This window comes from Falco rusticolus, chromosome 7 (assembly GCF_015220075.1).
Source record: "Falco rusticolus isolate bFalRus1 chromosome 7, bFalRus1.pri, whole genome shotgun sequence".
Classification (NCBI taxonomy): Eukaryota; Metazoa; Chordata; class Aves; order Falconiformes; family Falconidae; genus Falco; species Falco rusticolus.
In genome coordinates, this window is record NC_051193.1 from 46,087,135 (window position 1) to 46,102,850 (window position 15,716).

The following is a 15,716-nucleotide window of genomic DNA, read 5'->3' on the forward strand; positions in this document are numbered from 1 at the left end:
AGTGAATATGGCTTGCCAGACCATACCAATGTCATTAAAGATGACAGTAAGTATCTATTTACTGGCTTTGCTGATGCCTTTTCCTACCTTTGCTTGCCTAGCAGAAAATGTTTTTAGTCTGCCTTTTGTAACTTAAATGTAAACCAAAGATGTATGTGCAAAACTAGTACTGGATTCGATTGCAAGTCAGGCATACCTAATCTTGTGAGACCTTTCCAGCACTCTTTTGTGCATACAGAAAGATTAGAGTTTCGTACCTTCATTAGCCCGTCATAAATACGATGACCTATTTCCTCTATACTTCTTCCCAGCCTCCGTGACAAGTATGTGAAGATTGGATCTTCTTTAGGTAGCAAGGGTGCGGAAAGATTAACTCTTTCTTGGACACCCTAAAATAAAAATTGAGTAAAGGTATTTGCTGACACTTTAACTAGAAGTAGAGAAATAGACTCAAGAGCATGACTCCCAGGAAAATTTAGTGTTTCGTTATTTCACATTCCTATCATCCTTTCATATCAGGATCTTAGGGACTTGACAGGGTAATGTCACCTTTGACAGATGAATAATATATATTACTATAGATAGACAAACTAGAAGCAGCCAAAAGCAGCCTCTGCTTGTGAATGCTATAGGAGAAATACTAATTTCTGGTAGCACTGTGTATCCAGCAGCTACTGACTTCACTCATGATCACTGAAGCACTTAACGTTTGTCAGGCTACATGCACACTATTAGAGTATCCCTACATCTCCTCTTTCTTCCTTCATGAATGACAAATGTACTCCTTTCAAAAGTACATCCAGACCCAGGAACAGAGCCAAAAACCTTCAGTTCCTGTTTGTATGTAAGAAAATCCTTATTTGTAGATAAAGTGTTATTTTAAAGACTTGTAATAAAATAAACATGAAGGTATAAGCACTAAAGCTGTGTCTGCATTAGAAAATTTGCTTTGTATTAGCAAATTAATTTACTAATTATCTTTTACTAAAGTAAAAAACTAAAAAAAAAAACAAACCCTTTCTACTAGTAAAGAACAATTATCTCATCCTCTGGGTTAGGGCTTGGCATTCAGATACCAAAGAGACCATCAAGCATGTTAGGAGCTACTAAGAAGTCTGCAAACAATTTTCTGACCCTGAATCTTTATACAGTTTAACGACTCTGTTCAGCACTCTCCCATTTTCAACTGAAACAATTCACAAGTTAGAAGCATTTCCAATGGAAGTTACCATTTTACTAATGAAACGTGTTATGAAAACAAAATACTCAATTTTCCTAAAAAATGCCCTGTATAATAAGGCGAACAGTAACAAAAGAGAAACAGGATCTGTGTATCTGATGGAACTGTCCTCCTATAAGCAGGTGCTTTAACTGGGGCACAACTGTGCTTTTAGAAAAACGTCTGAAACAGTCTTGAAAGATTACAATACCTTTCAATCTTGACTGAGAACTGCCAGTAAGAGTTTTCTATTCCTTTTCCTGATGGAGAAAAAACACATACTTGCATTTGCTCACTTACCCGTAAGTGCTGAAAAGCATGAATACTGTATGGAAGATCTAGAACTTTTGTACAGTCTGGCTGCTGCAGGTCTGGAGGCACTGGTGACTTTGTGTCTATATAGTCTTCAGGGCTGAGGACATAACATAACACAGCAGACTCCAGATTAAAATACTACTAAAGCTCATAAGAGACAGTACTGTAGTCAACAGACACCGTATTCCGAATTGACCATTACAAAAATCCCATGTTTGAGCACAGCAGACCATTTCTGATGTCTTCCCAGATTTCAGTTGTATCAGGATGTCATCACTACAGGATAAAGTAAATAAATTTCTGTATGCTTTAGAGAGAATATCAACATTTGGATAGCCTCCAATATGTATCAGCATCAACCTAGTGTACCACTACTATGATTAATGATCTACCTGCCAGGAAAATGGCAACACATGCAGATTAGAAGACTCTCCAACTGAAACTAACAAACCCCAAGTATTAGTGAGAAGCCCAAATGAAGGTATCTGAGGATAAAATTATTTTTTTCCCCACTTTGAGTACTCATCTGATTATGTTAAAACCCATGAAACTACAGAAACACAGCAGTCAGCCCTGAAGACGTTACCAATGAAGCTGTCAAGCTCCCTACCAATGTCAAGCAGACTGTCCACACATCATTTACTTGCTAAGCACAGGGCATGAAATACGACCAGAAGGTTCAACAGCTTGGTAATCAACAGAATTTCATTCAAATTTAAGTCAAGACAGTTTCCACTACAAGAAGTATACATCTAGCTCAGAACACTCAAAGCACACTCAAGCAAATTCAACCCCCTTCTACATGATGCACTTCAGTTTAATTCACATGCCGGGTCATATCAGTACAGAATTACAGCAGCAGAACTGACTGGGAACCTGGGAACAGAATGGAGATGTTTCAGAGTAGGGCTAACATGGGCCGTTTGGGGGAGACAGCATTTCTGTGTTGTACCCTTTTATGATTAATGTCAGAGGTTGTTTCAATTTTATTCCACGCTAAACACAAAATAAAACAATTGTCATCTAAAGAATAGTCAGTGATAGTATTTTTCTTTTTACTTGCATTTAGAGGTTTTGTTCATTTTCTCATTCAGTAAAAATCTTAAAATAGAAAGCATCTCATTACCGGATATCTTTGCTCTCTAAGGTGATGTATGTGCCATCGTATAGATCTAGGTCCCCCAAGGGCACCTTTGCTTTAATGCAGTCCGGATCCTCTTTATTATGCCTTTGTTCCAGCCCTGTGTCTCTGTCCTCATTTTCCTCTATATGAATCTTTTGAGCAACTAACTGTTTCTGTAGGAATAAAAAAAAAAAAGGAAACAGAAGAATGTATACTGATGAAAGCAAACCCTACGGATGCTAGGAGTTGAACAGTCCAACTTCTTCCTTAAAACAAAGTCTATCTAAAGAAATTCTAAAACGCTCTTCACATTTTGGGAATATTTCCCTACATTTTATAACATCTGTAGGACTTCTTTTGATTTAGATGGAATATAAATACTTTCATTAGAGATAATATGATTTGAACAGGCCCTTATTTCTCCTGCTGTACCTAAAAAAAGGGCTAATAGCATTCCAAATTCATGGTAGGCCACTCAAAAAAAGAAGAAACAATTGTTAACAGCACATCAACTTTTCTGTATTTGAAGCCTTTTCCTCCACTGTAAGACCTCATGGAAATAACATTAGAGATTGCAAACAAAATTAACTTCTTAACCCTTCAGTGTGCTACGTACAACTGAGGTGGCAGGTTAATGCAAGGACTGAGACTAATTTCTATACATCAGCCCATCATGTGCCTTAGGAGCTACCTTTGGTGCCATAAAGCTCACCAGCGTTAATGACTATTAACAGTGAATGGACTAACGATCTGTCCCAGCAGAGTAAGCTGTATCTAATTCTCACCCAGATCTGCAAATTGTAAACCCATTAAATATCATAAGGATTTGTGTATGTTGGAAAGAGAAGAACATTTGCATTTTTAAAGCCACACATTTGATTACACACTATGCAATACTAGAGAGATATATAGTAGCAACTTGTGCAAGATCTTACAATACATAATGTCTGCTAGAAGTCATTTGTATGCCACAAATTGTACATTAGTAATTTCCAAGCCCACAACCCATGTCCTTTTTCTGAAAGGCTTAAAACTATTGTTCCACCCATAGCTAGAATGTCCACTACCACAAAAATAACTATACCTCGATGAGAAAGACTGGCTGAATACAGTCACACAAGGGGCAGTCCTGCTAGTTTTAATCCCTTCCAGTGCTCCCATTCACCTAAAGCTACCCCTGGTGCTCATCTAACTTCTCAGTGAGCTAGTTGCACTAATTTGACAAAACCAAAGCTGGCATAAGAGAAAGCAGTGCATGGCCAGAAGAAAGGCTGTGAGCTGTTAGCTTGCCCAGCCCATATTATATTTAAACTTTAGTTTAAGTTATCAGTTCAGGTTCATTAAAGCCCTTTTTAGAAGGGTGTTGTCAGACCCTTTTTCAACAATAAATGGGCATGAATTAAAACAGAGCTGACCTGCTCTGTATTCTCCTGGAATATAGTAGTTCGCAACAGAATCCAGTATCTAAATGACTTGACTTAAAATGTTAGGATTTATGGATAACAGGGAATGATGCAACTGAGGACAATGATAACCAGTTGAGCAAACTTGAGGCACAAAATTCTTGAGATCTGAAGAATTCTCCATCCTTTCACTGAAGCAGAATTACACCAATAATGACTTCTATTCCCCATTTAAATCTAGCACTAAAAAGCCAGTGAAAAAAATTCTGCATTTTCAGAAATCAGTTAGTATTTAATATTATACTTTACCTCCAGTTCTTTGAGGTAGTTAACTGTTGTTTCTTGTCTCATGAGTATTACCAAATCATGTGGGTTCCTCAAGTTCATTGGTGAATCCACCTGCAAGACATTTCAACAGTCCATCACATAAGGCATTCTCCTAATTAGAATAATTTTAAACAGAAAGAAGGTATGTACATTCAACTACAGTTTGTCTGTTCAGAGGTTTTCTGTTGACTCAGCATTCATAATAAGTCCATAATTTAAATCTGTACTTCAAACAACACTGTTATTTGAGAATCCAAAGGAGACCATGCTTTGATTTTAAACCTATTTTAATTTTTTCAGGCATACAAATTCGAAGTGTAAGAGGCAAATAAATTTCTCACAACAAACATTACTAGGAGCACCCACTGCTGAAATACTAGATACCTTCTATTGCAATCGCCAAAAAAAAAAATTGATAGATTTAAAATTCCTCCATTTCGTCCCTCAATAGGCATAAAGTACTTCAGCTTCAAGTCAGCTCCTTCCACGCAACTAATTTAACATACCAGCTTAGCATTAAGATCTACTGCCTTCAGGATTAAGACATAAATGAACAAACTGAAGGGGCAGGCAGATGAAGACTAAAAACTGTTACAGAAGACCGTGCTACAGCTTCCATAGCTATGCACAGGAGTTGGCAGCTCAACGAAGAACAACATCATAGGTAAGTCACAGACAAGAGTGGTTATACGCCAGACCTTTATTGGTCCCTAACTGGGCTCAGTAGGCCATGGCACTTCACAGCTGGAATACCCCAGCCTCGTCCTCACACCAAATCAGTTCTGCTGCCTGCCTGGGTGGCGGAAAGTCACTGCAGTGTCTTGGTGCATGAACAGCTGAGCTGATCAAAAGGCTCACCACAGTCAAAAGACTCACCTCCAGGCTTCCACCCCGCTCCCTCGAGTCTGCCAGTGTGATACGAGTTAGCCCTGCATATCAGCTCTGGAGCCCACCAGGCTCTCTTGGGAGCTAACCCAAGCTCTGCAGTTGAACGGGACCTAATTCCCTATCAGTTGCTTTACTTGAATTAGTAAATTAAATTAGCTCAGGGAGGATTCATTGAGTATGAGAACAGAAGCAAGGAAATGGACAGTGAATGTGTGATCACACGATGAAAGGTGACAAGGACAGCAAGATCTTGCATTTTTAACATAATGACTGTTACAGTACACTGTCTACACCAAGATGTTCCTGGATCTGCTCAGTTTCCATTCACGCTTTCAGGATATGGAGATAGGTACTGCATAAAGATGTAAGCACTACCTGTGCATTAGCGCTGATACCTCTACAATGGCTGTCCACGATATCTATCCAAGCTCGGTGACATTACAATTTAATGGAAAAGTTTGCCATATATACATGCACAGGAGAACCTCCTGAGCTCCAGGTCTTCATTTTTTGTCAATTTTCTAAACAACCTGGACACATTTCCGGGACTCTTTCTTATTGCAGAGAACTGCATCTCCAGCAGGACAACAGCAAGTTTCCTGGTCATCGTGTGCCCTGCCAACAGATCAGGCCTTGAGCCATGTTCTCTTGGCTGTGAGTCAGTGAAGAAGCTCAGATCTACTTTCTTTGGACTACTGACTATGAAGTCTATGTTCCTTGCAAGCCTCCCTAAGGATCCTGTCCTCCAAGATGAAAACATTTGGCCCTTTTATCCCCCACGTCAAAAAAACCCTAAAGGTGGTTTTGGCTACATTTGGCTAATATTCCTTTCCAATTCAAAAGCTGAACTGCTTCTTTTAGTATGGAGCCATTTTCATGGGTGGCTACTGACAGTCCAAATACTTACACATAACTTTTTCTGCCTTAGCAAATCAATTCTCTTATATCACCAGATGAATAGAAAACGATGGGTGCTATTGACACCAGTTAATTTTTACAGCATGGATTCGGAGATTATTAATTTAACTGTTGTCAATAAAGGATGACCAAGTATCTGCAACGATCCAGAGAAGCACAAAAAATACCACGTTAAAAGAAACTAACAATGCTGTTAGTTGAGGTACTGAAGTCTACAGTCGTATTTCATATTTTCTCCTGTGGGCTCCACCTCACTTTGAACTGGTTGCACACAAACCCAGAGTTATGCACTGAATATAGCACTTTTGCTAGAGGCCTCATTTGCTTGAGAAAATACTGCAAGCGAATGAGAGATGAATTGGCAAAGAAAATAAGGGGAAGTTTTACTGTGTTTAAGGCACATAACCACCCATTCCAAACCAGCACCGTTCCTCTGACATGTAAAGACTGCGTGCACACTACACTGTCACTGAGAACAAAGTCAACTATCAGCTTCCCTTTCAGTGACAAACTGCATCTGGGGAGAGACTTTTTGCAGAAAGTTACGCTGGCATCTCCATTTAGAAAGCTTTATTCTGAAAGATGAACAATCTCAGCTTATTATTCATTCAGAAACATATTCAGGGACAGCTGCTGGTTTTAACTTTTGATAAAACACTCTCATGGAAGTTAGGTCTGAATTTAGTGTTTGGGAATTTGAAGTGGTATGTTACCTATCCAGCACGCATGGGTTGACAGAAAAGCGACGCAACAAGTACGAAATTCTTATCAAGTATTACCTGGCAGCAGAAATCAAAGCGACAAAAACAATCAAACAGCAGTGTCGCTGAATTAATGCATAAAGTTGTGTCAACCCATCAGGAAATCAATCTCAAGTCAAGCAGCATGCATGGTATTTCTTAGATTTTCACTTCTGGATCTGATCTCCATTTGTCATCAGCAAACGAGCACTTTCTAATAATAGCAAACCCCTCCAATCTAGTAGAAAGTTTATATTATTAAATAACCTTAGCAGTGCATAAACCAAAAGCTCTAAAACCAAAACTTTAGTAGTAAATCCAACCTTACATTTATTTAACTTGATCATTTCTGACACTGAATGTTCAAGACTTCCACTGCAGAAACTATCAGAAGACTATCTTTAGCTCCTACAAATAAAGCCCCATTTTAGGTGCAATAATTTCAGAAAAAGAACTTGAACGGAAAAATTAAGCAACAACACTGGACATTCATGCAAAGTTTGAAGCATAAGCCAGCACATTCGATGCATTCAGAGCACTTTTGGCAGCTTATAAAAGTGAGCTGAATATACTATATCAGTTCTTATACTCTTCAGTTTATACATTTATAATACGAAGGCATTATGAATTGATAACTGAGGAAATAAAAAGCATTCAGATCTACAAAAAAATGTGGTATATGACAAAAAGTAAAACATGCCTAATTGAAAATCACAGGAGAGCTTATAAATTCATGCCTGCAAAGGAGGAAAATAATGCCAACTTGGCCTTCAACAGACATCAAGTTTGGAGGATGACTGTGCTCAAGCTTAAGAATTTTATAAAGTGCAGTTTCCTGATCTCATTAGATTGGTCAAAAAAGTAGCCCTGCTGTCAAGCAGGGGAATCCTCTCTTTTCTTATTACCTTTAATTTACAGCTCCACTGAGAAACAGGCCAGTGAGTTCAGCTGAAAAATAACTTTAAAGACTAAACATTTAGTTTTCAGCCAGGTCAGCAGGCTAGTCTGAATTGGCCTCAGGTGAGCCCTTCATCACCCCCCACTCCATAGCCACAGCCAGGTGGCTCTCAAACTGCAGCCTGTTCCTGTCAGATCCAGCTAGCAATACCGTCCAGACTTCTGGTTCGTCATCCACCTTTTTACAGCGTCCCTCCCCAGATCAAACATGCTTTCTTTTACAGTGCCAGCCACCAATACTTCATTTGCCATCGAGGGCAGTAATGTCATCTCATGAGGAATTTGGCACGGTGAGTAGGTAGCAAGGAAAGATATGCATAATCTACACAGCAGAGGTAACAGTAAGCACCAGTGGTAAGGTAAGTGGGCAGCAGCACATGCCGAAATAGAGAATGCACACTCTGAGCCCTGCAGAGCTCCCCACTCCGGTGCTCACACTTTACCCTGTCCTTGCTGCTGGTGCTCGAGTGCCACCTACCACCTTCCTGCTTTCCACTGCAGCCACAACCCAAACCCCAGAAAATTAAACCCTGAATAAAAACGTAAGACATGCCAGAACCTTCCTGTGGGCTGCCACTTAGAAAAATTCAAAAACACAAAACACCCCCCAAAGATTTGGAAAAGCCCTCAAGAGCTTCATTCACCTGTGAAATAATTCTTTAGTCAGAAATACAGTAGCCTAAATAAAATGTATTTGATGAATACCTGGAGACTTTTCTGGATTACATCCCTTCCTGCAAGAAAAATACTCTAAGTAGATTTTAGAAGACACTGGTTTGATTCAGTCTCATTACAGCTCTTACAGACACTTGGCGCTTCTAATAGTCACCCAGAGACTGATCTGGCTGTGGAAATACCTCCCGTTTCAAGAAAGTATCTAAAACAAAACAAGAGACTGGTTCCACCAGAGAAGTTCTGCATAAAATATCAACTAATTTTTCTTTTATTTATGTCTGTTGCCTTTCCAGAGTTGAACTACATCTTCATGGCATCCATTAGAGAAATTAGTTCTTTAGACAGAAAACAGTAAGCAACATGAATAGTACTGGATCACTTTGAGGAAAAAGCACACTATATCCACAGTTGCATGTGACCTTATGGTACAAAAGGTATGTATTTACTAGCTCATAGCCATAGCTCCCCTCTTTTATGACAGCTCAAGTATCTGCAAATAACTGCGTACTGAAAGCCTCCTGCTGTGAAATAAAGGGCATACGTGGCCCCCATCTTACTGAGCTTCACCAGACTTGCTGAAAACAGTCCTGGGACCCCTGGAATGAGTAAGTTTGTATTTGTCCTGAGCGCTGCTGAAGATGTGTGTGGTACAGTGTTTGCATTTAATGTCAGTTTCTAAACAATTAACTATAAGGAAAACAGGAAAACAGAACAAAACTTTGCTCTTGGAACTAGCATAGGTCTGACTTCAGCAGTTAAAACCTTACTAGAGGGCAGGTGTTATTGCAAAAGCTGTCATGCTTTATTTCAGCCCTGAAACAGCTGCAATTAAATACCCTAGTGTTTGTTCTCAGGTCCTCTTTTTTACCTTAGGATTGAATCTACTGCCAGGCAGCACCTGGTCTTACTTTAGCATGCTATACCCTCTTCCCTGCACGCAGAAAGCTGCAGATACACTCCCTGCCCCATGTTAAAAACCACTTCACATTTGATGCTTCCTGTCACATTTAAGACAGGAGCTGACGATGTTACCATAAATTTAAACTGCATTAGAAATGGTATCTTCGCTTTTATGTGATACAGGACATTGGCCTGCTAATACTACAGACCCTTCAGACCTTCATGCAAAGCCTGTTGTGCCTCATCATCTGATTGGGGGAGTCAGACAAGCGAAACACAGACGCTGTGATTTAGCTCATCTTCTGCAAAATGTAAGCCACTTCCCACAAGACTCTGCGGGGTGAAATGGGATAGGCACAGTGCGTGCTGACAGTAAGCTGAGTGGAGACTCTTGCACCTGAACAGATGCTTGTTCCAACTTATTTTACCTCAAAGCATTAGGCTGATGGCAAAGCACCACATTCATTTAGTCTTCCTCCAAAGCACTGAAACTGTGACAGTCAAGATGAAGTGCTTGAAAAGCAAGGATCTGACTTCAATTCAAACACAGTAAACACGAAAAAATGGTGCTGAAAAGCTTTCCTTGAACCTCTGACTGGCAGAAAGCCTGCCAGTAAGCCACTTTTAGAATAAAGTGTTCTCTGTTTAACTTTGTCCAAAGGTGAAAGTCTCTTTATAAAGCACAGCTCAAATTTATTCACTGTCACAAAGTACACCAAGAACCTGATTCAACAAAAAACCAAACCAAACCAAGACATCAGAGTTGAATCAAACCCTGAAGTTTTAGAGAGTCCTCTGTGTTCCACCTGCATATACCAAAGTCTCTGAATAATTAGACTTCTAAGTTTTGCCAAATCTTCTGGTATATTTTTTGCCATGATCCAGTTACATTGGACCAGGAAGTAAGTATTGAAAATGATTGTCAATAAATGCTCCAGTCAACTATTTTTAGGTAAGGCTTTTTTTAAAGAACTGTGGAAATCCCCCTATTAAGTGAGGCACAGGAACACCAAAATCAGAACAGCGAGTAGTGCCTCTACCCATCCTAAAGGCGTTCCACTGCATGCAGAAAGCCAATTATGACAGAAAAAAGCTGGAAAAGATACTACATCAAATGATAGCATACAGCAAAATGGGCTCCTCATTTGTTTTATAGGCTTGTTTAATAGATACTAGATCTTTTGTCACTGTACTTGGAAAATGACGGCTTTTCCCACTTAAATAGGCTGGAACTCCTTGCAGTCTCAAGCGGAAGCAAAGGAACTAGAAATCAGTATTTGCCTTTTTGGTATACTCTTGCTGTCTTGAAATACTTTACACTTCAACATGATGCTAACCATGGCATTTCTGAAAAAGCCACAAAAAATTCTATATAGGTTTCAGTACCAGACAAGCTACAAAACTGGTAAATATATGCTTTGGCTTATCCAAATGATGAGCTGGGTGTGTCAGAAGATACTTGTTCCAAAGGATGTCATTGAAAAATTCACACAGAAAAAATGACATTGAATTAAGCTTTTCTAATAAGTATTGAGGCATTTAAAATCTTACTGCTGCAGAACCTGTTAACAAACAGCATTATTACGTGTTTGGATATTACTAAGAGTAGCAGTGCTACAGGGAAAACTGACATTTTACACACTTGCAGCACATTTAACAGTCCTGTGGACTTCACTCTTTTGGGCTCTGATGGGGCCTTCACCCAAACATGTGCTTGGGCCACTTCCAGGCTATCCTTTTGCTATGAAACGCTCAATATGGGGAAGGCATGCCTGGCACCAAGCACAGCTTTCACCACTGAATAATCAGTTTTGAACAGTTGATTCATATCATCTTCTCAGTTTGTCCTACCCTTATTTAAAAAGTGATGAAAACAGACAAGAGGCCAGGAAATCGAAGGATGTGAGGATGTTAAGAGAAATGGGACCTGGGAGCCACTCTGTGCCTGGAAGACAAAGGCCACATGGAAACGCCAGGAGTGGGGGAGCAAACCGGACACTGTGCCTAAATACAGCCAGAGCCACGGCTGGGGCCTTCTGGAGTTACAAACAGAACCACTTCTGTGTACATTACTATGCCAGGCCAGATCCAGACATTTTTGTATTAAAACTTCACTGTCAGCAGTCAAATCCTGGCATAAGATTACCTGCTAGACTGCAGCAGGCTGGGAGGCACAGGCACCCACAGCTGTGTTTCAGCAGCTCTTCGGATCTGCCTCAGCTCCTGCACCTCAGGTGCAAATCCTTCACTGCTGAGTTGAGAACAGTGAAAGGTACTTCACCACCACCCTCACAAGAACAACAAAACCTGCATTTCTGACTGCACTCCACATACAGGCCACCACAAGGACTACTTTCGTCCAATCTGGATCTAGCTGTGACCTTCACGGCAATAAAGAAGGAGGCTGCGCTCCCCTGCGAGTGAGGTGCGGTTCCAGGTCAGCTGCACCCCATCAGGAACAAGGACATTAAGCATCTTCAGCCATTCACTGGCCAGAATGTTTAGGTTCAAATGAAAAGGCAGAAAATCTAAAGCTGTTTGGGTTTTTATTTTTTAAATTATTTTTCACACTAAAGGCCTAAATCTCACAGTTTTTTGGTGACCAAGAGAGAATTTTTAGAACACAAGTTTCCCTTGTCCTGGTATAAGCTGAACTATCCTTCAAAACCATCATGCTTCAGCTTGCCACACCCTGGGGCTGGATGACATCTAATGAACTGCAGTAGACCCACACCAATCTCCAGCCTGGGTCTCTTTGCACTCACTCATAAAGAGGCACTGGTAACTGTTTTGGGGAAGGCATGCTACGACATTCAGTAAGAACAATTTTTTTATTATTATTTTTCAGCACACAACAGACTTGGAAGGATAAGAAATTCAGTCAAGAAAGAGGACATATGGCCAAGCAAACTAACCTTTAGAGAAAGAGCAAAGCAACCATCTACCTGTCATTTTCAAGATACAACTGAGTGACTGCTTAACGTATCACAAAAGATGCTTCTGTAAGCAGCAAACAGCTTTTTATTTGGCTGCACTAGATTTTCAGCTTTCCTTGGTTTTGGATGGCTGCTTTTCCTCTAGGCTTGGGTGTATGGACCACTGTTCTTATCTCAACCTGTTAGCACACACATACAGTTAGCTGGCAGACATCAGTAATGCATTAACCAACTCTAAAACCATCCATGAATCATTTTGCCTTGCTGCAACTTGAGGCACACTTGCTTTCAAACCCACAACCAAATTAACAGCTGTTCGGTAATATTTCCTCTCTATACTTGTACTAAGCCAGAATGAAGCACAGTACTGCACTGCAGGAAATTTGGATGGTGGGTTTATCGAGCGGCTAGCCTCCTTAGCCCTGAACAGGCTAACCAGCATTGCTCATTCATTCTCTTCTCTACATCATCTCTAACAAACCTCAAAACACATGGCAACACACAGAAAACAAAACAACTTTTTGCCACCTCAGATTCCTTGCCAGAGGCTCTCTAGTCCTAGCAGCACTTACTTTCCCAGCTCTGCTCTGGCCTGTGAGGTTTCTTTGCTTCTTTAGCTACTCAGAACTAACTTTTTCAGCATTTTTAGTAGACCACATAGAGGCAGTCATTTGAGTCCCCACCAGCTTTCTCAGTTATTACCGCCTCCATCAAGCAATCTTTAGAAAGACCCTGCCTCAGCTCTGATATGTCAGATCTCTGAAAGATAACAGCACTTGGTCCCCATCAGTAAAGCCACAAATGACTACTGAAACTGCTTCCTGCACTGCACTTAATCTGTCAACTGCCTGTCCTCTCTTAACACTAAGTTTCTCTCTTCTCTTGCACACTAATGTTTCTGTAGAGTTGTTAGTTTCCCTACTGGTAGACAAGCACTGTCTAAAATGAGTTATACATTAGCCTGAACTTTATACCATGAGTTGTGAAATTCAAAGGCTTATAAACATGTGCACTGAGCAGATATAATCTCACTACAGACACAACTACTCAGTCCCTGGCTTTGCAGTAACACATTTGAAAGTGGACTCAGACTAAAGGAAGAATACAAACTGATCCAGAGAATGATGTATTTGACCCGAAAACAGGCTACTAGAGCAACAGATACAGCTTGATGACTCTTCTCTTGATGGCTTACTGAGACAACGAAATGTTAACATGCACTGCTGGGAATTAATTTGTTTCATCAGTCAGAAATTCTCACTAGAAACTGGAACAGTCGGGCCTACTTAGCAAACACTCCCATTTACCAGATGAGATCTTGCTGATACACAGAAAATTGCTCAGTTTGTGTTAATTTTGCCAGTCCGGCCAGGTTGTTCTACCACCACGAACTCCAGCTCAAGTCTCAGTCAGGGCACTGCTAGTGGTCTTAGGCCGCAGGAAAAACAACCTCACTTGAATGGAGTCTCATACTAAAGGCTTACACCTTTGCTGCACTGTAAGGAGAAACAGCTAACCGAGTTTAGGGCAATAATATAAAATATTCTCACCCTTCTTCCCTCAAACAGATTCTAGCTATTATATTTTGTATATAGGCCAGGATCTGTAACTTCTGCTTTTAGCTCACCATCCATAGCGTACTCTGGTAACAAAGAAAACAAGGCTCACAGTAGCAAACTAAAAGCTACAGGGAAGTCACTTGTCACTGGCATTCATCTGCACATCCATAGCCAGTGTCTCATTTAGCAGGGGGAATGTCTGGGTCTTACTATCACTGAAGTTTTGCCCACATCTTATTTATATGGGCTTCATTCAGATAAACTGAGGTAGTCCAAGTGAAGATTAAGCCTGTCCCTCCATAAACATTTAAAAATGTGTTTCAGATTGCTCAAGAATGGTAATATATCTAAAATTAAATAACATAAATACTAATTAATACCACCACTCCTAACCACCAGACAGCATTAGCCACTTCCAGTTAGAAACTGCTGTGCTGGAAGTGCTGCAATCAGCAGTGCAAAAGTCCAATAGTGGCTGATCACCAGCAGCATCCCTCAGGGATCAATATCAGAGCCAACACTGTTTAATATTTTTACTAATGACAGGGAAAAAAAGAACCTCAGCAAGACTGGTGTCCTCTGCAAAGGCAGGGCGGGAATTACCACAGTGGAAGGCAGGGCTGCAGTTAGGAGAGCTGGATAAATAGGCTGACAGGGAACTCATTAAGTCAACAACTGCAAGCACAAACCCAGTGGCTGGGATGCAACAGCCCTGTGCAGCAGGAAAGGCTGGGGCTGAGCAGAAAACAGCTTTGCAGAAAAGGATGTTTGGGCTTTCGTGGGGAAAAAGCTGGTGATGAGCCAACAGCGTGCCCTTGCAGCTAAGGCAGCCAGCTGCATCCTGGGCTGCAGCAGCAAGGCTAGAGCCAGCAGGGCGAGCGGAGTGATTACCCTCCTCCACCAGGGACCCATGAAAACACACCTGCTTCAGCTTCCCCTCCCTGGATTCAAGGCCAGCAAAGCCCATTTGAAGTGGTGAGAGGCCTGGAACACCTAACACACAGAGTGGCTGAGAAGCAGGCTGGCTCAGCTGCAGAGGGATATTGCTGCTGTTTTCAGTTTCCTGAAGGCAGGATACAGAGAAGACAAAAGCCAGGCTCTTCTTGAGGTGCAACAGTTAGAGGCACTGTACATCTGTTGCTACATGGGAAATTCTAATTAGAAAATATTAAAAAAATTTCATACCCAAGGCAGTTGTCCACTGGACCAGGTGCCCAGCAAGGCTGTCAAACCCCCATCCTAGACACAAAATTCAGCCCAGTAGGACCCTCAGCAACGGGATCTAGTTGGCCCTGCTTTGAGCTGTAGGACAGGTTGTGTTACTCTGTGACCCTACTTAGGTTATCGTGTTCAAACCAGTAGCAGTTTAAATTTATTCCAAACGTGAGTCTTTATTTCAGAGCTGTCTTCTGGGAAGCAAGTAGCTCCAAAATTCAAACTTGTGCTGCTGCGCAAGCAGCAAGAACTAGCACAATGGATCGATACTTGGATGTTCAAAGGAGGAGGCTAGAGTGCTATGGGAAAACTTGATGTGACAATATTTTTCTACAAAACAAGGGTTGATTAATTAGAACTAGGAGCCAGTGACTGACAACACTCTACGTACACTGAGAAGCTGAAATGCCAGACACTGCAAAATAAACACAAGCAGCTGCACAGCTGAAGAGTTTGAGACAAACATGGGCAACAGCCCCCCTAAAAATGCATGAAGTAAAAACAGCTGGAAAGAACGACTGAATGGCTAAGTGTTCTGGTG

The 15,716-nt window shown here is 40.9% G+C and overlaps 1 protein-coding gene across 2 annotated transcripts in view; it reads right to left on the reverse strand.

Annotated features, from left to right (window-relative positions):
- The window catches only part of TTC17 (tetratricopeptide repeat domain 17), a 59,368-nt gene that overhangs the window by 40,835 nt on the left and 2,817 nt on the right, over positions 1-15,716 (reverse strand). Inside the window, exons 2-5 of one of the 2 annotated variants that reach the window (XM_037395578.1) lie at positions 4,370-4,459; positions 2,661-2,830; positions 1,520-1,631; positions 258-389 (exon numbers count right to left, since the gene is read on the reverse strand). In XM_037395578.1, coding sequence (XP_037251475.1) covers positions 258-389; positions 1,520-1,631; positions 2,661-2,830; positions 4,370-4,459 — 504 coding nt within the window. Of the gene's footprint in view, positions 1-257; positions 390-1,519; positions 1,632-2,660; positions 2,831-4,369; positions 4,460-15,716 lie in introns of those variants that run through there. The other variant, XM_037395579.1, reaches the window with a different exon arrangement.